General features: G+C 43.0%; 1 protein-coding gene across 1 annotated transcript in view; it reads right to left on the bottom strand.

Annotated features, from left to right (window-relative positions):
- Positions 1–18,187, bottom strand: part of LOC142101917 (putative HLA class I histocompatibility antigen, alpha chain H) — a 162,146-nt gene extending 143,959 nt beyond the window's left edge. The window contains exons 1-5 of the mRNA XM_075186360.1: positions 18,056–18,187; positions 11,210–11,470; positions 7,337–7,615; positions 5,412–5,684; positions 548–646 (exon numbers count right to left, since the gene is read on the bottom strand). Coding sequence (XP_075042461.1) covers positions 548–646; positions 5,412–5,684; positions 7,337–7,615; positions 11,210–11,470; positions 18,056–18,110 — 967 coding nt within the window. The 5' untranslated portion in view covers positions 18,111–18,187. The remainder of the gene's footprint in view (positions 1–547; positions 647–5,411; positions 5,685–7,336; positions 7,616–11,209; positions 11,471–18,055) is intronic.
- Between the last annotated feature and the right edge of the window lie 8,874 nt (positions 18,188–27,061).

Genomic DNA, 27,061 nt, shown 5'->3' with positions numbered 1-27,061 from the left:
TACAGAAATTGGTGCACAATAGGCGGGAGCGATATATTGGTATTGTAAGGGGATAGATGGAATCCCAGACAAAGACGGGCAGCAATCATCTAGGAGCACTAAGGGAGAGTATAACACTTTTTACTGTAAGAAGTGGAAGTATAGACTGAGGCTGGTGCTGTATTACAGGAACATAATTTGCATAATACCATAAATTAAACCAATTTTATTCAGCAATTACTACATTATTTCTCTATGCCTAATAGATATATTGATCAGAAGTGTTTGTGTGTTTTACACATTATTTCTAATGTTGGTGTTTTACTTTTTCTTCTTATCACTGCACCACAACTGGGTTACAGGAGACAGGAGATTCTGTGGGACACGGTTAGAATAAGAGATATTTCTGGTGACTGGAGATGAGGTGTCGGAGATGATGGTTTTGCAGGAGGAATAAAAATATAACGTGATATAAAGTAACCCAAGAAAAGTTCCATCCATAAAAAATGTAAAAAGCTTCAGAATTAATACAGTTAAAAAGTAAAAACCCTCTAATTCTGACACTTACTCTTGTATATAAGAACTCCGGCAATGACAGCTATGAGAACAACAAGACAACCGATGACCACACCAATGATCACACCGAGTGAGAGGCCACTTTTAGGTTCTGAGAAGGACAAACACAAAATATGGATATTGGGGATACTGAGAATTTCATATATCAGACACTCACTGTAAGATACTTTATAAAGGTAAAAGCTACATAGTTATACTGTACATTAATCCTGCATTACAAAGTACAGTCTGCACATCTAATCTGTGAATGTTCATTACATGTTATAGGAATCTGCAAAACAGAGACTGACAAATCTGATTATAAAAACTTTTCTGCTTAAAAGGTAGACAGGAAAATGCCCCGTTTCTTCCATTGACAAAGGCTCTCTGTGGTGCTACTGGATCAATATTGCTGCATGTGTGACACTACCCTGACCATAGTCCTGAGGCACTGTGTGACACTACCCTGACCATAGTCCTGAGGCACTGTGTGATACTACCCTGACCATAGTCCTGAGGGACTGTGTGATACTACCCTGACCATAGTCCTGAGGGACTGTGTGACACTACCCTGACCATAGTCCTGAGGCACTGTGTGACACTACCCTGACCATAGTCCTGAGGCACTGTGTGATTGATACTACCCTGACCATAGTCCTGAGGCACTGTGTGACAATACTGTGACTGGATCACTTATCAATAACTTATGGTTTCAATTTATTTATAGGAAATAGCACAGGGCGCTTATTTATATAATTGCACATGCACTTATTTTTGATGTTGTGTATATTTTAGTAAGCGAAATCTTTAATTTCTGAGACCAGGGGGAGAAAATGTATTTTTTTCTGTTTTAACCTTTCTAGAGGAAATGTATTATTTCTTAAGGTATATATCTGATACAATAAGCCTTTGTGGATGGAAGTCTTTTGTGTATTGTGATGTGGGGAAATGGCTTGTTCGGGGTTTGTGACGTTCTGTGGGAATGTGTATTCTGAACTGTCTGAAGAAAGGCCCCATATGTTAATTAGATCTTTTGATGTATGAAGGTCCAACATTGAAGGCAGGACATCACAGCATTTCTAGAATTTCATAGATAAGTGTAAATATTGTTGGCTTTGCAATGCATGTAAATCCATGTTTTGGTAAGCAGGTTACATCCTGTTTCTAAAAATAGCTCAGACCTCGAGGGGGCTGGCTTACCCAGTGAGGCTGTGTTCAAATGTGTATAAAAAAAAGCACTGTTTTGTATTAAAAGTTGTTATTCTGATTTCTTCTGACCTGATCACTGGTACCTTTAACCAGTGAAGAGCCAATAAACATCACTTGCTTCATAGAGCTGCTTGAAAATAACTTCCATGCTATCCTGTGACCTACAGATTAGACCCAAAATCTAATCCGTTCCCGTCTGTCCTGAGGTTTGGACCCAGCTTTTGCGGTACCACTGCTCTGACTGCTACCCTGCAGCTTTGGTCAGTGTGATAGGCCAGAGGGGATCCATCCACAGCAACCCTGATCCATTGTAAGAGGTCAGGAGTACAAGCCCAGGTACACCAGCAAGGGGGTATCCCAGCAGTGACAGTTACCCATAAGAAACCTGGTACTGGATGCTGGTTAAGAAGTCCAGTGGTGGCAGCATTGTAATACCCTCCTACTGCGGCAAGAGGGCGCACTTGGGATAACGTAAGGGTCCGGTGGAAAAGTAAGCCCAGACGATTCCCAGCAACAACAGATAAGGTGGCATAGGCGGTCCATCCTGTCACAACTACCCTGACCATAGTCCTGAGGCACTGTGTGACACTACCCTGACCATAGTCCTGAGGCACTGTGTGATACTACCCTGACCATAGTCCTGAGGCACTGTGTGACACTACCCTGACCATAGCCCTGAGGCACTGTGTGATACTACCCTGACCATAGTCCTGAGGCACTGTGTGATACTACCCTGACCATAGTCCTGAGGCACTGTGTGACACTACCCTGACCATAGTCCTGAGGCACTGTGTGATACTACCCTGACCATAGTCCTGAGGCACTGTGTGACACTACCCTGACCATAGTCCTGAGGCACTGTGTGACACTACCCTGACCATAGTCCTGAGGCACTGTGTGACACTACCCTGACCATAGTCCTGAGGCACTGTGTGACACTACCCTGACCATAGTCCTGAGGCACTGTGTGACACTACCCTGACCATAGTCCTGAGGCACTGTGTGATACTACCCTGACCATAATCCTGAGGCACTGTGTGATACTACCCTGACCATAGTCCTGAGGCACTGTGTGATACTACCCTGACCATAGTCCTGAGGCACTGTGTGATACTACCCTGACCATAGTCCTGAGGCACTGTGTGATACTACCCTGACCATAGTCCTGAGGCACTGTGTGATACTACCCTGACCATAGTCCTGAGGCACTGTGTGATACTACCCTGACCATAGTCCTGAGGGACTGTGTGATACTACCCTGACCATAGTCCTGAGGCACTGTGTGATACTACCCTGACCATAGTCCTGAGGCACTGTGTGATACTACCCTGACCATAGTCCTGAGGCACTGTGTGACACTACCCTGACCATAGTCCTGAGGCACTGTGTGATACTACCCTGACCATAGTCCTGAGGCACTGTGTGACACTACCCTGACCATAGTCCTGAGGCACTGTGTGACACTACCCTGACCATAGTCCTGAGGGACTGTGTGATACTACCCTGACCATAGTCCTGAGGCACTGTGTGATACTACCCTGACCATAGTCCTGAGGCACTGTGTGACACTACCCTGACCATAGTCCTGAGGCACTGTGTGATACTATCCTGACCATAATCCTGAGGCACTGTGTGATACTATCCTGACCATAGTCCTGAGGCACTGTGTGACACTACCCTGACCATAGTCCTGAGGCACTGTGTGACACTACCCTGACCATAGTCCTGAAGCACTGTGTGATACTACCCTGACCATAGTCCTGAGGCACTGTGTGACACTACCCTGACCATAGTCCTGAAGCACTGTGTGATACTACCCTGACCATAGTCCTGAAGCACTGTGTGATACTACTCTGACCATAGTCCTGAGGCACTGCATAATACTACTCTGGCCATAGTACTGATGTACTATGTTATACTACCCTGACCATAGTCCTGAGGTACTGTGTGACACTACCCTGACCAGTCCTGAGGCACTGTGTGATACTGCCCTGACCATAGTCCTGAGGCACTGTGTGATACTACCCTGACCAGTCCTGAGGCACTGTGTGATACTACCCTGACCATAGTCCTGAGGCACTGTGTGATACTACCCTGACCATAGTCCTGAGGCACTGCATAATACTACTCTGGCCAACTGTATATATACACTTAAATGTGTATATAGGTTTATTACACAAAGCAGTTTTTCTATGTATAGTTTAATCATTTTACTAATCCATTAAAGATGAAATCCTCTGGTTTCAAATTTGTGTGAATCACAGCTTACTAAAAAGTGCACAATGTGGAATAAAGCATACACAATATACATATAATTTATCATACACAATATATATATAATTTATCATACACAATATATATATAATTTATCATACACAATATATATATAATTTATCATACACAATATAGAGCTATAAAAAAAATGTTAAGCAAAGTTAGCAGAATGCCGCCCATATAAATCCGCCACCGTAAGCTCCGGTCTTATGTGAATATTCCACAAATCTGGGACTGCTGGGAGCCAGTGACTTCTTGGCTGAAGGAACAGCCACATAATAGATGAACGGACGGACAGGAAGAAGGAGAGAGGGACCGTGATGTTCTGCTCTAAAAGATGGGCCATTCCGAGGTATAGTGTAAGAACACATAGGAGTGATGCTGAGTTGGACCTATATCTGTTTATATTAGTGTAAAACACACATGTCTGTACCACACATGCCCACCATAAATGTGTACACATATGTCCGTGTGTAGATTTTGTCACATCTTACACTTACACGTCCTTACGGCTGTAGAGGGGGAACAGGGGCCGGCACACGTGTGACAGAGCTAGTCCTGGACACAGACGCACATACACCTGTCGGGAGCCGTATCTCTGTGGGTGGTAGAGGGCTGGTGTACACACACACACACACACACACACACACTGATGATAGACGCCTCTGATTGGATGATTGTGTACTGACCTCTCAGCTGATCGTACTTAGCTCATCAGTGCGGCTGTTTTATTATATGACGTTGTGGCCGTCTGTTCATCACTTATTATTATTTACATTTGGACTGCGGCAGGAAAGGATTTTTAAAGGGGAAAATAACAGATGTTTGCATTTAACTTCATTTCACTTAATTTAATTTGTATTTTCATTTGTTTAAATTTAAATATATTTTTATGGTAAATGTGACTTTCACATTTATTAATAACACTGTCAGACCACATCTCTATACTACACTTGTTCCTGGCGTAAACCTGACACATATGTACCTTGTGCAGAGCTGGATGTATCTTGTGGCGTAAATACGCTTGTGTTCGGTGTGATATCTGACACATATTCTCCAACTCTGCATCAGTCCCACAGAGTATGAAGTAATAAGTGAGGTTATATAAGGTTGTAATAAAAAGCTATTAGTAAAATATGAAACTGAAAAATAATAACAGCTGCATAGATCAATGCTGCACATACTGAGGGTGTGACGGGATAATATATGTCGGAGGTCAGGTAACACCAGGAGATGTACGGTGAGCTCACATACAACAAAGATGGGTTTTCAGGAGTCCAAAGGTTAAAGTAATAACAATGTACATGTCACAATACTGGACATCATCTGAGTTCAAAGATAAAGTTCTTCTCCCAGTCTCCCTATGTCACACCCCCAGTGTAGGTCACACTCACCCCATTTCACACTGAGTGTCCCCTCCAGGCTGCTGAGATCCACATGACAGGAGTAACGCTCCTCCTCCCCGGCTGACACTTCCACGGTGACTCTGGTCTGATAGGTGCCGTCAGGATTGGGGAGGATCTGTTTGGCCTCATCTAATTGAACCTCATCCTGCTCGTTCTTCATCCACTTCACATCCACAGCTCGGGGGTGAAACCCGTACACCTGACATTGCAGCTTTGTGACCTCACCTGACCGGCGACCTGTGACCTTCACCTCTGGGCGAACTAAGGGGAAGAAATATAGGAAAATGTAAGTCTGACTCCACAGAGGGTTATTTCTGTATTTGTCTGAGAGGCATGTTGGTGTCAGTAGCTGAATTGCTATGTGGAGGTTTTTGGGGTATCTCCTGGTAAGTTAGCTCTCAATTTAAAAACACATATGTATGGCCCAAATATATGTGACTCTCATTGTTTAGAGTTAGGACCCCCCTATTAGCAAAAGCGCAGTGGAGTGGTGGGTGGCTTTAACATACATTTGGAAATGTGTGTAACTAAGACTTTTGCATTTTTATCTACACTAGAAATGGCAGCTCTTTTGCTGGCTATAGCAGTGTGCTGGGGATCTCTTTGTGTATTTGTTCCTTTTAGGATAACCCCACCCTTTCAAGCACCTGCTATGAGCCTATATATTGATTGAGCAACTTCCATTTCTGTATCCACAGAAGGTTACACTGTATTGATGTGTGGTGTGTGATGGCAATATACATACAGCATCATACACAGAGGGTTACACTGTACTGATGTGTGGTGTGTGCTGACAATGTACATACAGCATCATACACAGAGGGTTACACTGTACTGATGTGTGGTGTGTGCTGACAATGTACATACAGTATCATACACAGAGGGTTACACTGTACTGATGTGTGGTGTGTGATGACAATGTACATACAGCATCATACACAGAGGGTTACACTGTACTGATGTGTGGTGTGTGATGACAATGTACATACTGCATCATACACAGAGGGTTACACTGTACTGATGTGTGATGACAATGTACATACAGCATCATACACAGAGGGTTACACTGTACTGATGTGTGGTGTGTGATGACAATGTACATACAGCATCATACACAGAGGGTTACACTGTACTGATGTGTGGTGTGTGCTGACAATGTACATACAGCATCATACACAGAGGGTTACACTGTACTGATGTGTGGTGTGTGATGACAATGTACATACAGCATCATACACAGAGGGTTACACTGTACTGATGTGTGGTGTGAAATTAATAATTTCACTGAGTATAATTAATGATTTGCAGGACGCTCATAGTACATTAGATATAAAATGGTCAGTGCTTGGCTGGTGTCTATATAAAGGCGGAGAGTGGGAGGTGTAACAAGCAGCACTGTTATAGTGTTATAATGGAGACCAGCCCAGGCTGTCCAGCACTGAGACTGGCTGAGGATGTGGGGGAGGGGGCACACTAACTGTTCCTTATTATTTATTATAGACAGCTTCTGTGGTCTGAGTGGAGGTAACCGTCAATCACGACGGATGCTGCTTTATTAAGCCAGGACTCAGACATAGTAATTTGATATATAAACCACAGTAGTCATGTGCTGTGTACTTTCCTATCATCTACCAGGGATCTGACACGCCATCTGGTGGCAGAGAAATGTATTGCAGATCTTTTCAATGTACTCTGGGAAACACAACACAAATCATCTTCTTACAGTAACAGCACATTGTAGGATAACTGTATATACAATTACATCTCTCCCATAGTTACACCACTGAATACATGACATTATAATGTAATGAGACACATGAGGAAATGATCAGTATAACTGATAAGAATGTATGATGATGTGTAATATAATGTAATACAGGTATAAAGACACTGTGTATAATGTGTGGTGTCACCTCTCCTCTGCAGATCATCTCTCCCATAGATGATGAATTTCTTCAGCCACTCGATACAGATATTCTCCAGATAATACTTGTCTCTCTCCCCCTGTCGTTCCTCTGGACTGTTCCATCTCAGTGCAATGAAATGAGCCTGATGTGCAATGGGGTTATAATTCCCTGTCTCCATGTCTAAGTACATGAAATCTTTCCCTTCATATCCGAATTGATTATACCCCGCGGTGCTGCCGTCATCTCTCTGCTCACAGCCGTACATCACCTGGACGGAAACGAAACCTGCACACAGCACAGGAACATGTTACATGGGAGCAGAGTGTGTGGTGTCATGTGTAATATACGGTGCGTGTGTGACATCACGCGTGTACAGTGTAATATACGGCGTGTGTGACATCACATGTGTAACGTGTAATATACGGTGTGTGTGTGACATCACTTGTAATCCAGTGATGTCACAGCTCCCCCAAAACGGGAAACTGAGGAAACCAGGTCACATGATCTGATCATCCAATAGAAACAGGAATAAGGGGATCAGTCACATGTAGTGTAAGAAAAATAAACAATTTATATTTTATCACTGAGGAGAAGCTGCTCATCCCTGATTGGTTGCCCTAAGCTGACAAACTGTTCTATTAGCCAATCAGGTATAAAGGCCTCTGGCAGGCAGCTGATTGGCTGCAGTTTGCCTCCAATTTCTAACAATTAATCAAGCAGTGAGTTACAGACACTGACAGAACAAACCATTCTACAGAAGAGGAGGGGGGATCAGTCTGTGTAGAGCTCTGTGTAATATGTAACCACTATATAAATACATTATAATAAGTCACAAATAAGGGACATAAAATTCCCAACATGCCATTCTACACACGCAGTGGCAAAGAGAGAATGAGGCCTTCGCCTTTCTCTATTAGTGGCAGATCCAAAAATGTTACCGAGCCTACAAGTGGTGCACAACTACTGTTACGCGTCAAAGCCGAGCTGCAAGATAACAGTGAGGCATTAGAGGATAATGTTTGCTCTGAATCAGAAATGACACCAATCCCTGTGGAGAGTCCATCCACCAGTGGGATGTCTAATCGTGAGCATTCTGTTAGTGTACCCATAAAGAAGGGCCCTTTCAGCAGTTCAGCTGATGTGTGCCTGAACAGCCCTAGTGTAGCCGATGATACACCAAGTGAGGATGACACTTTGGAATTAGAAGAGGATGTGGGGGAGATTTGGGTATCCGAAGATGAGGATGCGGTTGATTGTGTAAGTCCTGCAGCAGGGTGGCACCAGTGGCAGCAGTTCTGGCACCAATATGCACTTTCCAAACACAAGCAGGGATGATGCAGGGGGCAGAGCACAACAGTTTAACATCTGGGCTGGTTTGAAAGATTTTTTTAAAAAATGTGTGACCGTGACCATAAACTATTAACATGCAAAGGATGGTGGAGGGCCTATCAGGGATTAAACTGTATTTTTACTAATTTGCACTGCTCAATTGCTTAGAGTCATTGATGAAGAGGAAGACAAGCAGGCTTGTCTATAGAATTTGCAAGACCAAGTAATTTGAATTCCAAAAGTGGTGCACAACTACTGTTACGTGTGAAAGCCGCGCTGCAAGAAAACACTAAGGGGAATCCCTGTGGAAAGTCCATCCAACAGTGGTATGTCTAATCGTGAGCATTCTGATAATGTACCCATAAAGATGGGCCCTTTCAGCAGTTCTGCTGATGTGTGCCTGAACAGCCCGAGTGTAGCCGGTGATACACAAATTGAGGATGCCACTTTGGAATTAGAAAAGAATGAGGGGGAAATTTGTGTAGGCGACGAGGGCGCTAATGATGATGTTGATGATTATGATGCAGACAGATACCAAACTGCCTTTGTCCACTTCTTTGTATATTCTAGTTCTACAGTCTATGCAGGCTGCTTTTCTTCTATTCAACTCCAAGTGGAGGGCGGGGAGTTCATAGACAGCCACCAAACTACCTTGGTCCATCTATTTTTTATATTGTTCAGTCTATCCAGGCTGCTTTTTTTCTATTCAACTACAAGTGGAGGGTGGGGGGGGGTCATAGACAGCCACCAAACTACCTTGGTCTATTTATTTTTTAGATTGCTCAGTCTATGCAGGCTGCTTCTTTTCTATTCAACTACAAGTGGAGGGGGGGGGTTATAGAGACAGAAACCAAACTGCCTTTGCCCATTTCTTTAGATATTTAACTATAAGTGTAGGGTGTAATATACACCCAAAGACGATGGCTGCATTGCCAATATGCATAGATGGAGAAGAAGACAATCTGGTTTGTGTGTAGAATTAATGAAGGCCTACCTACCAGGAGTTAAACTGTTTTTTTGATAATTTATTAGCTTTACAATTACATTACTTATCCAAGAAGCAGGTGAAGCACTAAATTTGGTTATTTTAGGACAAAAAAACATTGATTTTTCAACAAAATAGCAAAACAAAACCAACCAAAACCAAAACACGCAATGGCGGTTTTGCAAAACCAAAACCAAAACACGACGGTAATCCAGATCCAAAACCGAATACAAAACCAAAACACGGGGGTTAGTGACCATCTCTAGTGTATACAGTGTAATGTTGTAACAATCCTGCTTCGCTGTACTCTTGCTGGTAGTGGGTCACATAATTCGGGGCGGGTCATTTAAACCTGCCTCTATTTAATCTCGGCACTGACACATGCTCAGTGTCAGTGCAACTTGTTTGCTAGCCTGACTTCCGTTGAAGCTCCTGTGTATTCTTGCTGCACTGATTCGCTGTAAGCTGAACTCTGTATGCTGTCCTAGCGTTGCTGAGCACGTTGCGTCCGGGAACTTTTTGCAAATATTTACCAAGTACTGAACATAGCTATCAACCAAACACTGCTGTGTACTGAACTCTGCCTATTTACAAAGCACTGTGGTGCGCTGAACTCTGTCTATTAACCAAGTACTATTCTGGGTATCCACTGTGCTACTGCATATCTGTATAGCGGACTCTGGAGGGTTTGCTCATCTCTGTAAACTAAATTTCTCAGCATCTCTCTAGATCCAGTTACCTTGTCCTAGTAGCTTACTTTATCCTCTGACGTAGGGGTCACTTCCCAAACCTGGAGTGATTTCGTAACAAGTGTGTATGTTATGTGTGTGTACAGTGTAGTGTGTATGTAATGTGTGTGTATACAGTGTAGTGTGTATGTTATGTGTGTGTATACAGTGTAGTGTGTATGTAATGTGTGTGTATACAGTGTAGTGTGTATGTTATGTGTGTGTATACAGTGTAGTGTGTATGTAATGTGTGTGTATACAGTGTAGTGTGTATGTAATGTGTGTGTATACAGTGTAGTGTGTATGTAATGTGTGTGTATACAGTGTAGTGTGTATGTTATGTGTGTATACAGTGTAGTGTGTATGTTATGTGTGTGTATACAGTGTAGTGTGTATGTAATGTGTGTGTATACAGTGTAGTGTGTATGTTATGTGTGTGTATACAGTGTAGTGTGTATGTAATGTGTGTGTATACAGTGTAGTGTGTATGTAATGTGTGTGTATACAGTGTAGTGTGTATGTAATGTGTGTGTATACAGTGTAGTGTGTATGTAATGTGTGTGTATACAGTGTAGTGTGTATGTAATGTGTGTGTATACAGTGTAGTGTGTATGTAATGTGTGTGTATACAGTGTAGTGTGTATGTAATGTGTGTGTATACAGTGTAGTGTGTATGTAATGTGTGTGTATACAGTGTAGTGTGTATGTAATGTGTGTGTATACAGTGTAGTGTGTATGTAATGTGTGTGTATACAGTGTAGTGTGTATGTTATGTGTGTATACAGTGTAGTGTGTATGTTATGTGTGTGTGTGTATACAGTGTAGTGTGTGTCTCACCTCCAGTCCTGTTGAAGCGACTCCTCTCTGTCCTCACAGTGTGTTTGAATTCTGTTTCATGGCCTTTACACCTCTGTGTCTCTCTATCCCAGTACTCCGGTTCCACTTTATTTATCCACGGAGCCACAGGATGTGTACGATGAGAGTCACTGTTATAACTTGTAATCTGCTGATCATCAACGTATCCAACTGCAGTGAACTCAGGTACTCCCGGTCCTGCACCCGAGAGCCCGGTGTAATAATACCGCAGAGTGTGACTGTCTGAGAGAGACATAGAGACTGTTACATATCACACATTATACACAGGAGAACTGACCACATCTATATATAAAGCATTACATTACCTGTATACATACTGTGACAGAGGAACTGGGGAAGTTACATATGCCCAGGTTTCTGTCAATTGTGTTTTAAAACCCCAGGGAGAGTGTGTGTATTTGAGAAGGTTTCCAAACAGCGGTCCAGCTTTAGTAAGTGGTGCAAGGGTCCTGGGGTTATGAATGGACAGAGGAAGGCGGGCTCCATTAATTAGGTCTATTTCGGATCTTCAACTTCCCAGACAATTTTTGGCTAATTAGGAACACTGTGAACGTGCTGGCAGCTCCCAGGAAAGAACCACTTGGCTGGGGTACCTATCAGAGACACCATACGTCCGGCCAAGCCGCTTAGTCCTGAGAGGCCTGGTAGTGAGGTACAAACTGAAGTCAAAGAACTGCAGAAGGTAGAATAGTGACGGACAAAGCCAAAGTCAATGGATTGAAGAAGGTAGAATAGTGATGTAGAAAACCGAAGTCTTCTTTAAAGCACAAGCATAGAAATCCAAAACAAAAAGTTGCTTCTACAAAAGTTTGGTGGAACCGAGTAAGGTGACTAGCTAGACCACTGTTCCCATCAAAGGGCATTTAAATAATCCTTCTGTGTATGAAATGATTTGCAATTATGGTGCTCACTAGAGATATATCAAGTGTAAAAAGAGTGCTTCACTGAAAAGTGGACAGAAAATGGGATAGAAGCAATAAAAAAAAAAACGAGTGCTTCTACCAATACCAGGTGAGATCTGGGGCTAAATTTAGTAAACATTAATTTATTGGGAGGTCTACAAATCACCACATATCACCGCGGTTTATTTTTCCAAAGTGCAAAATTTACTATCCTGTGGAGGGTGAGAACTCAAAGCACCAGTGATGTGTGGTGATGTGGGGTGGTTTACAAAGTCCCAAAAAGATATGCCATGTGTATGACAGCATACATGTCACAGATAGATGTCAAAGATTGCACAGCCTATCCTGCCTCCCCACCTCTGTACTCTGCACATCAGCTGATGGTACACAGACACCTGCTTCCTCTCTGTCTACTGCAACAGTCAAAGGGCCATGTTGTTGTAAAACCAGATTATGCAGAAACCTGCAAGCAACAACTATATCTGCCACCTTTGCAGAGGGATAGAGAAGTGCACCACTGGATTTATCAAAGCACTTCAATGGTCCAAACAGGAGTAGGCTAGCCTGGGGGGTAGGGGGGCATGTGAAAAATGTGTATTTTGAACCGGTGGAGTAACCGGGCCAAGTTTCTATTGCTAGGTGGCTGGCCCCACCTCAGGGACCAGCCACCTTCTATATTGGCCGTGGATCCTCCTGATCCGTCCCTGTCCTATGTGTGGCCTATCACTGAGAGCTGTGATGTCACATGGGATGACACCTGTCACGTGGTGCATGTCCCATGTGACACAGTGAAGTGCAGCAGACGGCTCACAGCACAGATGGAATAAGGTAAGTGTTGTGGCGGATGTTAATATGGAGTGAGTGTGTGTGGGCACAGTCTGTTAATGTAGGATGTGTGTGGGTGAGCACAGTCTGTTAATGTAGGGTGTGTGTGTGTGGGCACAGTCTGTTAATGTAGGGTGTGTGGGCACAGTCTGTTAATGCAGGACGTATGTGTGTGGGCACAGTCTGTTAATGTAGCGTGTGTGTGGCACAGTCTGTTAATTTAGGGCGTGTCTGTGTGTGAGGGCACAGTATGTTAATGTAGGGAGTGTGTGTGTGTGAGGACACAGTATGTTAATGTAGAGTGTGTGTGTGTGGGCACAGTATGTTAATGTAGAGTGTGTGTGTGTGTGGGCACAGTATGTTAATGTAGAGTATGTGTGTGTGTGTGTGGGCACAGTATGTTAATGTAGAGTGTGTGTGTGTGTGGGCACAGTATGTTAATGTAGAGTGTGTGTGTGTGTGTGTGTGTGTGGGCACAGTATGTTAATGTAGAGTGTGTGTGTGTGTGTGGGCACAGTATGTTAATATGTGAGGGAAGGGGGATCTTAATATAGTGTGGGAGGTAGGCTATTTCATAGTGGAGTGCAGATGTTGACTAATTATTTAACAGGTGTTATTTTATTTGTGGGGTGATAGTGAAGTAATTTAATTTAATAGTGGGGCCTATTAATATAAGGTGAGGTGATGGGACCTTTAATTTAATGCTGGGGTGGTTTAGGGACTATAAATTGAATATGGGGCTGATTTTGTGGAGGAGGGCTATTTATTAAATGTGAATATGAATTATTTAATGCCGTGGATGGTTTTAGGAAATGGTTATATTTATTAAACGTAAATGCTATTTAATTTATTGCTGGGACTGCTTGGAGAGAGGGAAGTAGCTTTATATATTAAATCGGATATATATATCATGCATTTGCAAATATGTGTAACAGAACTCTTTTAGTAAAGTGCTAGCCACACCCCCACTTTAGGTTGGCCACAGCCACTTGGCAAATGTCACTCCCACTTCGATGGGGGCACCGGTGCCCTGTCTCGCCCATGGCACTAAAATGTCTAGTTGCGGCACTGGGGCAACCTCCCAGTTCTCGCACCCACAATAGAGAAGTGGCAAAGGGGGGCTTAAGGACACAAATATAGCGTCATCTTAGCCCTGCCCCCTGCTCTAATTGGCCAAAATTGTGACAATCGTTTAAGAGGCGTGGCCAAAATGATATGTGAGTTCAGACACTGCTAGCTTGAGTCAAGTGATTCCCTTACTTAGACTTTTGGAAAAGCAGCTTGAGAAACTGAAGGAGGAGATTAAACAAAGCAATTACGCTAAGTATGTCTGACTTGTAGATCAAGTACTTTATTCGCTTTGCCAGGATCCAAGAATTATCAAAATCTTGAAATCGGATCACTACATTTTGGCGACTGTGCTTGATCCTCGGTTTAAGAGCTATGTCTTCTCTTTGTTTCCAACAGATCTCAAGAGATGCAAGGAGCTCTTGGTGAGCAAGATGACAGCTCAAGTGTTACGTGCCAGGACAGTGTCTCCTCCTTCAGTTTCTCAACTGCTGCTAGGAAAAACTTAGCTTTCCCGAGAGACCCAGGGATGAGGCAGATAACTCAGCAGAAAATTTTGACATCTGGGGTAAATGTATTAAGCTGAGAGTTTTCTGGTGGGTTTGAAAAAACAATCAGATTCTAGCTATCATTTATTTAGTACATTCTACAAAATGACAGCTAGAATCTGATTGGTTGCTATAGGCAACATCTCCGCTTTTCAAACCCGGTGGAAAACTCTCAGCTTGATACATTTACCCCCTGGTCTGGTCTAAAAAAATTGACCAAAAAAACATGACACCTCTGCCGTAACTCCACCTGATCCTACTATCAACATCCAAAGGATGGTGGAGAATTATTTTCACAAAAGCATAGAAATAGACACATCAGACAGTCCCTTTACAAACTGGGAGGAAAAAAAAGGAATTTGGAGACCCATGTACCAAATCGCTTTACACTGCCTAAGCTGCCCACCCTCCAGTGTGTACTCGGAAAGAGTTTTCAGCACAGCCGGGAACCTTGTCAGCAATCGACGTAGGAGTTTACTTCCTCAAAATGTGGAAAAGATGATGTTCATAAAAATTAACTTCAAGTTCTACGAGGAAGGCCTTTCCCGCCAACTATATAAAAATACTGAGACTTCCGTAATGGTGGATTCCAGCGGTGATGAATTAATAATGTGTGAGGATGATGTACACACTGATGAGGGTGAGGCTGAGGATGATGACAACAACATCTTGCCACAGTAGAGTTCATTAACAGCACTGTTACCATAGGTGCCTTAAGCCCATTGTTAGCTTGTTTTGTGGGGGCCCAAACAAACCAAGCACTTCAACCACATGGAGTGGCACTTTTGTGGCTGAAGTGCTTGGTTTGTTAAAGTGTGCATGTCCTTTTTAAAATCTAACATAAGGGTGGATGGGGGGGCCCAAGGACAATTATATCTTGCGCCACTTCCTTTCAGCTACTGCTGTGTGCCAATGTTACCTACATGTGCTATATACTGTTGTGTGCTTAGCAAAAATCTTAGACACCCATTGATGATGCAGATGACTCAGCATAACATTTGGACATCTGGGGGTAAATGTATGAACATGCGGGTTCTTCAACACCCGCATGTTCAGCCTGTCCGGTGATTAAATTTCAAGCGGCGCTGCATTGAAAAGGGAAACTTCTACTGTAAAAGAATTGACCAGAATTAGTGACACCTCTGCTGTAACTCCACTTGATCCTACTATCAACTATCAACATCCAAAGAAAGGTGGAGGATTATTTTAAATTTTTTGGAACGGTATAAGGACAACAGTTTTATTACAAAAGAACAATGTTGCTTGCAGAAGTAATGTAAGCATGGATGTCTAAATAGACGTCTATATGTATTACCTTCCACTTTGCTCCTGTTTCATCAAGTGTTTGTAATCTGCACTTTACATCAAAGGTACCTAACTATATTATAATTTTGATGAACTCGATTTTTGCTGGAAATTACAATGGCTCTTTTTAGTGCATTGTCTGGCACCCTGGATTGGTGTGTGTCTGATAAAAGCAAGCATTCCGGGGGGGGAGCAGCGCTCGTTGCCCTGTATTAGCTGTAGAATTACCTCACTTATACAAGAAACAGGTGGAGCGATCAAACGAGCCATAACTGGTTTCATGATCCAAGGATAATTCCATCTTGCACCACTTTTCTTTTCTGCCACTGCTGTGTGACAATGTGTCCTAGATGTGCTAGAAACTGCTGTGAGTTTGAGTCATTGCTCTGTCGCTTACCATCCAGCCAGGTCGCTGCAGTATTTGTCCAAAAGTGTATGAGAGTAATATTGTGACCTGTGAGGTGCTCAAAATTGACTAGAAATTAGTGTTATTGAGGTTAATAATAATGTAGGAACAAAAAAAGATCAAGATTATGTGATTTTAGCAAATTTTAACAATTTCTCTAAAAAATACAGATCCAAAACCAAAACACACGAGGGTGGTTTTGCCAAAACCAAAACCAAAACACAACGTTAATCCAGATCAAAAACCAAAACCAAATCCAGAACACTGGGGTCAGTGAACATGTCTAGTTTTTACATGATAATTCTGTGTAACAGTTTTATAAACATACGCCAGTAAGTGTATTTTACTATATATATCAGTTGTGTATGTAACACCCCCCTAGTGGTGTTTTAGTTAAACCTTTACCTCAGTGAATAGAGGAGGGGTCACCTAGAGGGTAAGATAGAAGTTTCTGAAAAGTTACATAAACTGGTTACCATGGTGATAACCCAGCCCAGCCTGTGAGACTAAGTGAGAGGAAGGAGGGGCTGTGATAAAGGGGGGATAGGAACTGAGAAGGGAGACACAAGAGGAGAGTTGTAGCTGGGGACCTGGGGTGGAAGCTCCCAGGCTCCCCCAGCATTCCCTGGAAGTCTGAGCATGGTGACTGAGCCAGGGCAAGGAATGTGTGCACTGGATGAGGGGGAGAACTCCATGCCACTATAGAGAACCCAAGAGAGAGGGGGACACTTCGCATGGAAGAGGCCCTGGAGTGAGGGCTGCTACAAGAGGCCTGGTAGCTGTAGTGTCAGATCCTGAGGCTGAGAGTACACAGAGTGACGTGTCAGAGCACAGGAGATATCATCCCCGCAGAGGAGGGGTGAGCTGCAGTTGAGAGGTGCACAGAGTGTGTCAGAGCTGCATGGAGGAGAGGCTGCCTGCCTATTAGCATCCATGCATGTGCCCCTGCAGAAAGGGTGATCTGCAGTGAGTATGGAGTGTAAGAGAGACCAATGATTTATGTTACATAACATCTGGATAACATTAAGAACTGTGCAGGAGGAGTAATGAGATATATTTGCAACCATATTCGTATTGCTCATTAAGAACTGTGCTGGAGAGAGTAAGGAGCTGTACATATATTTCTTTATTGCTGCAACCATTATGATTATCGTGCTGGAGGAAGAGTGTAAATAAAGAGTTGAGTTTGTTATAGAGATGGTCTGGCGTCCAAATTATTGTGACTTCTATTACACTGCACCAAAGTGACATTACCTGTGTCCCACTAACTACAAAGAAACACCTGCATGTGCAGGGACCCCCTGATCATTTACACCCATGCCCATCAGCTAGCCAGGGCTTGAGAAGGAGGTGCACTGTGTACCCTTTGCACCCCACACTACACACAGTGACAGGGGGTTACATGTACAACAGCATTATCTCTTTGTCCAATAGAGCTATAATATATCTATGTACATTTTCAATTGATGGCCCAAATGATGAGACCCTACTCACAGATGAAATCCTAACTAGCCAATTATATATTCTTCTATATTTACTGTGTGATATTTTTTCTTTGTTCTCTGCCTGTTTTTAAAAACTGTTGATAATCTTCCCCAATATTTTATATATTGTTATATATTATATTATGTGTTACTTACATACCAGGATAACACATCACATTACACAATGACAGCCTACATACTGCAGATATATAACATACATAACCCACATACATATTACTGTATAACTGATCCCCTCCCCACATACTCACCAGAATACACCCCTGACACCCCCAGAATAAGCAGGAAGAGGGGGGACATCTTCATCCTCCTGTGTGTGATATATTGGGGGGGACCTGGAACAATAATAACACAAACTTCCCCCAAACAAACTAACACGTATAATAGTTGTCATCAGTGACTCAGTAACTGATCACAGCAGGTGTGGTTCTCTCTGCTGATTGGATGGTGTATGCGTCTCTGACCAATAGGAAAATGAACAGACAGATGATCAGCAGTTACCGAACAAAGTTTGTCGCACAAGTAAAGTCAAGAACTGCTAACTCTTTTATATAAAAAAAAAAAAAAAGATTTATCATATTCCGAAACAAAGATTAAGTTAGATTGAGGTGCAGCCAACCAGCTTCAAATAATTTAACCAACAAAGAGGACAGAAGAAATGCTGGATATAACGGTGCACAGCACAGTTCCAAGTTAATAGTCTTGTGTCCTAACATCTAGACACAATCAATCCCATTAAAACATAACTTTTATTATTACAATCAATAAAATACCAATAAAAGTAGCAAAATATAAATGTGAACAAGTGAAAATAAACATGATTTAAAATGCTGTATTGACTCCCAATCTCTTTAATAATATTACAGATTAATTAATACCTTATGTACTTATGTAATAGAAAAACGTATATGTGCCCAATATTAGAAACAAATTGCTCCTATGAGCTAGACAAATAGTGTCAAGTTTTTACAGTAGCAGACTGTATCCATTATATCTGGACTCCTAGATTATTGGTTCAATGCTAGATCAAAATTTTCCCAGTCTTTGTGTAGCGCTTGCGGGGAGCAGGACAGACGCACACAGATAACTTACCTTACAAGCGATGGCCACCTCCTGTCCGCTTCCGAGTCACCCCAGCCGCTCTCCTATTCCAGCAGACAGCAACCGAACCTCTGTCACCTCACTCCACTTCCCTCTACGGAAGAAACAGAAATTAAGGCCGTGCCTACCAGCGAAGGACTGTCCGAGACTACGGCAATGAGCAGAGACACTCAAGTCAATCTCGCTTGCCACCACCTCGAGTTGTTCTTGCCAAGGGCACGGGACTACGAGTACTCGGGACCAGGAACAGTCCCGCCCCAAATACTCCACTCTCCACCTCTCCGTGAGGGCCTAACCAGAAGTAGGAATAGAGCGTTATACTCACCGGGCACTCCGACTTCCAGTCCCTGCTCTCCTGCTCCTCTCTGACACCTGTGGAAGACAGACACAACACAGCCTCCCTCTACTCTACAAGTGAGGCTAGTATGTACGACCCACACAACTAGCACTAACAACAACAGACGGCCCAACCCTAAAACAAACTAACTAATGGTCAGGAGCGCAACTTTACTATAAACTGGGTGTAGTGTACTTCCTAAGCCTCCTCCCTCTCCCTACGGGGAACACCAGCCGGTGTTCACATTCTACTCCGGAGGCCTGATCCTAAACCCTCACCCAGGTCATACCGAGAAGACGATTTTCTCACTATGGGGTCACCCACGGAATCCCAAGGACCAGTCGCCACCTGTACGATTGAGGCTCACTGGAGCAGCGCACCACCAGAGTGGCAGCTTCCGCACGGAACCACCAGTCGTCACTACCGGAACTCAAAACGGCCGCCTTCACCCAAGCGGAACACCGCCTTAATCGGACCGCCAGGAACCCTGCCGGAACTTAGACTGGAACACCCAAATGGAATCACGGGACGCCCTCTGGAACTCAAATGGGCTGTGCTGTACTGCCAGTGAGGTACCCAATCACTGCCACAGGAACCCAGCGTAATCCCAGGGACCTACGGGACAGGAAGACTACCGTGTGTTCTTCCCTAACTGTGTGTGTGCTCCTAACTACCCCTTGTCCCCACAGACACAGGTTATCACAGGAAAACAGTAAGGAAACAAGAGCCCATCTGACCACGAAATACACACCACTGCTATCTAACCAGACGGTTAAGTATAGCATTAACAGTAGCCTTCTGCTTGACTGTTGCCTAGGACTATCACCTAGATTCGCACAACACAACTGTGGGACTGCACCCTATTCTAGATCAGGGTTATCACACGCTCTACCTACAGGGCCTGGTGCCCTCTTTACCAGGGGCCTTATGCCCTACACCATGGGCTCTCTGCCCAGCTACTAAGAGCTTTGTGCCCTGACTATGGGCCTTATGCCCCCTGTCACTAGGGCCTTATGCCCTTTACTACCTAGGGCCTTGTGCCCTATGAACTCTTGCCCACTAACTACAGGGCCTTGTGCCCTTCAGATCCCCTACCTAGGGGCTTATTGCACAAATAACTAAGGCCTTGTGCCCTTACAAGTCCCTACCTATACCTACCTGCGCCAGGGCCTTGTGCCTACTAACATTAGCTACAGCCCTACTGCCCGACAGTGCCCCCGGGCCTTGTGATGGATCTATCCACGGGGAGTATACTTACCTGCTCCACACATGATACTCTGCTTGCTCCCGATGTCTTCTCTGGGTTTCCAGACACTCCAGCCGGTGGCGCTCTTCTCTGGTTTGGTGCGGGGCTTCCGGCGATTCTCTGGGCAGGGGCACACTCTCAGCCCTTACAAGGGCTCCCTGCCGGCGTCTCTGGCGCTGTCCTGAAGCTGTCTTCTGGGCAGGGGCGCTCTTAACCCTTACAAGGGCTCCCCGCCAACGTCTCCGGTGTTTTCTTTCAGTGGCAGTGAAGCTCCTTGCCCTGACAAGGGCACCTTGCCACTTCCGCCGGCGTTTTCTGTCTTCTTTACTCCGGACGTCCCAAGTCGTCCTCTCTTGCCTCCGTCAGCGCTGATTGACTCGCCGCAGCGCCAATAATTTAAACGCCCGGAGGTGAGCCAGGATTGGCTCACTCATCCGGCCGTCGATTGGCCAGCAGGGGGAGGTGAGCCCCCCCCCTGCTGCCCGGACCTGCGGGGAAGGAAGAAGAAGCGAGATACTCACCAGCACTGGATTGCAAGAACGGTAAGTTGATTTTCTTTCCTTCTTTCTTCACCCTGTTCACGGGCAGCTGGTCCTCGGGGCACATCCTCGCCTTCTTCGTGGGCACAGTGGGGCACATCTCCACATTTGGATTAGGAAACAATCAGTGCTACAGAAATTTCAGCCCTTGTTTAAGCCAGTGTTAAATTGATGCAGTCATGAACGTATAAATCTCTCCTATAAAGTGATGGGGATGATTTGTTATCTACCTCACGAGTTGCTAACTTTGGGCAGTACAAAAACTTCTTATATGTTACAATATCGAGCAGTTCATCTGATTGTTATAGTAAATTTTAGATCAACCAAAGACAGCAACGCCGACGCTCGTTTTGCTGTTTGAGCTTTATCTGAAGGAAAGAAAAAAAAAAATGTATTATTTTGATATTATTTTTTTTAATATTTGATTTACAATAACTCTGGGTCATGGGAGATCATTTGGTTTACAATAACTCTGATTAAAGTAAGTTGTGAGAGATTACAGGGAGAACCGCAGACTTTCTAAATAAGTGTATTAGCTCTTCACAGAAAACCTTGGTGGCGGCATAATTGGTAAGACAAATTTAGTGTGTAGGATAGATGGGGAGGGTTTTAGTCATTTTTAAACAGACCAGGTGGTTGTTTTTGATTAACCCTTTGTCACACATGTCACGCAGGCTCAGGTGTGTGCTGGACACAGTCTTTGACTTAACCTACAATTGCTATCTAGTATCTGGCTCTCTTTCCAAGCTGTAACTTGCTTGCTGGCTTATATGCAATTTATCTCACTCCTTTATAACACCGTGGAACTCATTCTTTCTAGGTACAGGTCTGTCTTTGACAGGTGATCTGCAGGGTTCAATGGTACTTGCTGCTGCTTGAGTTCTTTCTCCCGAGTCTCACATTTACACTTATTTGACTTACTTGTGTTGTTTCCCGCTTTTCCGTAGTAATCTTTAGTACTCTGCTCACTGCTTCACTTATTCTCCTGTTCTTCTTTCTCTGTTTCTTAATACCTTTCCCTGGTTTGTTTTGTCCCTCAGGCTCTCTGCTTGCTTTTGTCCAGCACTCTCACTCTTTCCACACCAGCTTCTTTTCAGCTCCAGATCTTCGTTTCTTCTTCCCAGACTTCTCTTTAGTCTACATAGTTGGTGAAGACCTCATCGCTTGCAGTGGAAAAATTACATTATTATTAATTCCTAAGCTATCAGAATGTTCGATCTCCATCAAACCTACTAAGAGACTAAACAACTGAAGAAAGGCAATCCTGTGTGCTACCGCCTATCTGAAGTGGATGGAGGGGATATTTTAGACAACTGCGCTGCCCATCCACCGAATCCAGCCTTTAGGTGCAGTACTGTATTCAGGGCCTGATTAAAGACCACTTTATAGATATTATTATTTAAACAAATTAACACAAATCCTTCACCGATGCCATTCAGAGAAACATCGCATAGTACTCAATAAACTATCAAAAATAAACCACTAGCGAGAACAGCTCTGTGAGAATGCTCTAGATCAGAGGTGTCCAAACTCAGTCCTCAAGGGCTACCAACAGTTCATGTTTTTAGGATTTCTTTTAGGAACAGGTGGGATAATTACTGACCTAGCCAAATAGATTAACTCACCTATGCATGATTAAAGAAATCCTAAAAACATGAACTGTTGGTAGCCCTTGAGGATTGGGCTTGGACACCTCTGCAGCACTGAGGAGCTACAGTGCTTTCTGTATAATTAACAATTACCAAAAGAAAAAAGTAAAATGTATCGTGTGGGTTGACCACATCGGATCCAGTGGCCGCAGGCTTGAAACAAAATTGTAAAGTATTTCAGCGTAGACTACCTGACAGTCTAACTTGCCTATTCTTGAAGCGTTGTCAGTTGGCTTCTGGACACTTGGAATCTTGTATTGAAAATATTCAAAAATTGTATTATAGTGCAAAATGTTAACAAACCCTGAATGATTCAAACACAAACACAACACTCCAATAAAGTAAAATCAGCTTGTGAGCCAAAGCAACACATTTCTAATCTCAGGGACTGTACACTCACAGGCCCATCACCTGAAATTATAGTTCAGTGGGGGTGATTGGGGGCACAGATCTGCTAATTCACAGCCCGGATATTACCTTTGATCTTCACATATGTCAGTGAACATGAGAGGCTCTGGAGCCTCTTGTGCTTCCTTTTTGTCTTCTAACTATGAATTTCTTAGGGTAGGAAAAAAGGAAAGGGTGGGAGAAAATACACATTGCGCTCGGCAAGTGTTATATGTCACTTATTTCACAATAGAAGGGATTGTCCGTTGCGCTGTATTTCTTCATAAGGATAGCGTTCAGTAACGAGCATGTGGATTCCAAAGAAAAGGTTTCTTGGTTTCTGCACTGATCACAACTGGCTGTAGTACTGAGAGTTCCACAAGGTTCACACTCATTAGATGGTGTGTACAGTACAGCGGTTGAGATAGGTGTGGTAACTATAATTTTTCTGGAAGAGAAACACTTAGCTTTAATACACTTGTTAATAAGCCATAGCATCAGTTTCATTAATATATATATATATATATATATATATATATATATATAATAATTATGATTAGTAACAGGCTTTGAAATACAACATGTATAAGACCTGATACCCATCCTCCTATACCCTTGAACCAATAGGCCAGACACCAAAAACTGTGTGTCTATTGCAAGGCTGTCATTTACTTGTACATGTAAAGGCGGTGTCTTATGTAGCAATTGTATCTGTCCATCTAGCCCTGTGGCTGGCACCACTGCAGAGATTAAATTGTGTGGTACCAGTTTAGATAGCAAAACTGAAATGGCGGCCCCAGAGTCTACAAGTGCTGTGGTTTCCTCTAGTCCCCTGATTTTTAATGGTACTGTACATTGTGGACCAGAGGTGACTGAAACTGGGGAGTAGAGACTTATTCGCAGCTTAGCTAATTTAAACAAAAGGAGGGCGATGTTAAGGAGGATTCGTTTCTCATTTGTAGATGATACTATCAATCATTCTGATACTTACCTTTGATTGGCTCCCATTCGTGACATCCTTTTGACAACTCGGAACTGACAGTATATAAGAACTGTCAGTTTAATTAATATGAAAGAGTGATAGTCGGGAAAAGGAAGATCTATTTTAATTTTCATTAGTGGATAACACTGCCAATTATAGTGGAAACTCACTCATGAATGGCTCCAGTTCAGGATGTCATACAGTTGGCTCAGAACAGAGCTTATATTATATCATTCATTAGCAGTATTATGAACTTTGGCCACGTAGTATTGACTCGAATAACGTTCATAAGTGAGCGAACAAAAGACATCCGTCCGTGACAATTTGGTTAATAGTTAGAGATAAGAGATCATATTGTAAGTTTCCAATCGGTATGATCGGTTTATGAAAACGCTTTTATTCTCAATATAAATCCCGTGGGAAGTATTAGTTTAGAAACAAGAGGTCACATTGTAAGCATCCGATTAGTATGATCGGTTTATCAAAAATACTTTCATTCTCAATATTAAACCCGAGAGAAATACTATTCTGTGCAGAGACTTATTTGCAGTTTTGCTAATCCAACAAAAGGAGGGCGGTTCTAAGGAGGATTCGCTTCTCATTTTTAGATGATATAGTCAATCATTCTGATACTTACCTTTGATTGGCTCCCATTCGTGACATCATTTTGTTAACTCGGAACTGACAGTATATAAGAACTGTCAGTTCATTCTGTCGGCTTGCCTTGATTAAGCAACACACAGTGAAACGCGCGTCCACGTTAACGCTGGGTGCACTTTGATTCTTTATATGGAGGGGATTATCAATGCAAACTTACCCTTATAAACCCAGAGATAGTGTGGAAATCAGTAGGTAGTTAGCAAGTCACCACCCGTAACCTGTTTGCATATGAAGAGATTATACCTTTCAACTTTAGTTCTAGACTCTGGCTGACCTCATGCTTAACAGCTGATGGCTTATGCTAATTTATGCAGGCTTGCTTTTACCAATACAGCGTGCAGGGGCAAACGCAGGATTTGTAGAGGGGGGTTTCCACACTACGCCACCAGTGGGCGTGACCAGCATGCATGGGGGCGTGGCTATAATTTTAGACAGTGCTTGGCTGCTCTCCAACTCTTCCTATCCCCATAATATACATGGGCAATGCTGCGTGCACTACTGTTAGGTGCATGCAGCTCTCCCTTTTCAAGCAGAGCTGTGTGAAGCGGGAGCATGGTCCAGCCACCTCAATTATACAGTGCCCCAGGCTTCGAGGGGGGTATCCAGGCACTAGGAAACCCCCTCTCGGTTTGCCTATGGCGTGAGTGGAAAGCTTAGGAGATAGTCAACAGCATAGTGTCTTGTTATGCTTCCAGGGATCTTTTTCAATTAAGCATTTACCCTGGTTGAACTGCAAGCCAAGATCTGCTTTTACACAGATCAAACACTAATCCCTTGATGTTAATTTATTTCAGGTTGGTGGTTATATAATATTCTGATCAGGACTTAGAAATATATTACTATAGTCCTTACTAATCCTATTGAAGTGGTGGTTTTGATTATTCATATCAGTGGAAGATAATTGACCACTGATCCCACAATAATATATCTGCATATTTTCAATACTTATACAGACTTCTTACCATATATTCTTTGGTTTGGATATATAGGTATAGATACACAGTGCATCCAGTTGTATTTTAATTTTTATTTTATTAATTATATTGATATCATTTTATATTTCGCTTTTAATATTATATCCAATAAAAGTTATTTTTTAAAAGGATAGTTCAAGTGATAACAATTAATGATATAGGCCCATAGTGCACCTAGTTTCAAAAACTACTGTTCTTTTTCTTCTTTATCAAGTTATTCTCTAGTTTTAGGTTGCACGGCAGTTATAAAATAAGATATTATCAATACCTATAAAATCATAGAAGGGAGTGAAAGAATTATCCCTAGAGATAGATTATAAATACTGGGTCATGGCTCTAGAGTTGGTGCGGTAGTATAACTCCTTTCCCTTTAGTACTGTGCCAGGAGGTAACTATGGCAGGGCAGGTCCACCAAATGTGTAGGGGATATCCTGAACCCTAACCACATCTACAGCAAGAGAGGACTTTATATTGCGTCTTCAGCATGGAGAGACTAATGGAAGTAGCTAGAGTATATTTGGATATTTTAGTCCAATATTGGTCGTAGTTAGACCTCCCCAAATCATTATCCCACAATGGCATAGCCTGATAGGGAGGAATAAAGATTAACAATGAGCATATTATAAATACATGAAATCGTGTGTTTGGAGATGCAAAGCAAAGTCTCCTACTTGACCCCACCATAATGGCCTTAGTCTGTAAATAATGTCTAGTTTGCAAGCATAAGCAAAATTCAGATGATGGAAGGCCCAGTATTTCCTGTAAAAGAGAGACGGCGCATACTCTACCATTCACCACCACCAGCTGACTGCTCCTGATCACCTTGCCGTCAGACCTTGACCTAAATACTCCTGGTGGCAGTCCGGGAGGGAAGTCTGGGTTAGAAACCTAGGGGGTGAGAGGAGATAACGGAGAAGATATAAACTTTAGAGTGTGTAGTGTAGTAAAGCATTGAATTGTAGAGCCAATAGTGGGATGGAATTTGGGTAAGCACGGGAGTATGTTAGATGGGACCCCCATCGCATGACCCTAATATGGACCCATTGTCTAGAGTTAACAGCCCTAGTCCATTCCAATATTCTATTGAGTTGCACAGCCTGATAATATTGAGCAAATAGGGGCAGTTGTAGACCACCTTATGACTTCCGCCCATAAAGAATGTCATGACGGAATCTAGGAGGTTTTCCCATTGACATAAATTCACAAACTAGTTTTTGGAGATCAAAAAAATATTTGGGAGAAATAGGGATTGGGATTGTTTGAAGGAGGTACAAAATCTTTAGCAGAGTATTCATTTTAATGATATTTAATCTCGGCAGCCAGGAGAAACCCTGAGGCCGCCAGCTGCAGAACTTAGGAATCAAAGGGATAAAATTAGCCTT

The sequence above is a fragment of the Mixophyes fleayi genome, chromosome 9 (genome assembly GCF_038048845.1).
Source record: "Mixophyes fleayi isolate aMixFle1 chromosome 9, aMixFle1.hap1, whole genome shotgun sequence".
In the NCBI taxonomy this organism is placed as follows: Eukaryota; Metazoa; Chordata; class Amphibia; order Anura; family Limnodynastidae; genus Mixophyes; species Mixophyes fleayi.
Note: the sequence above shows the minus strand (reverse complement) of the source record. Positions and strands in the feature narration are given on the sequence as shown.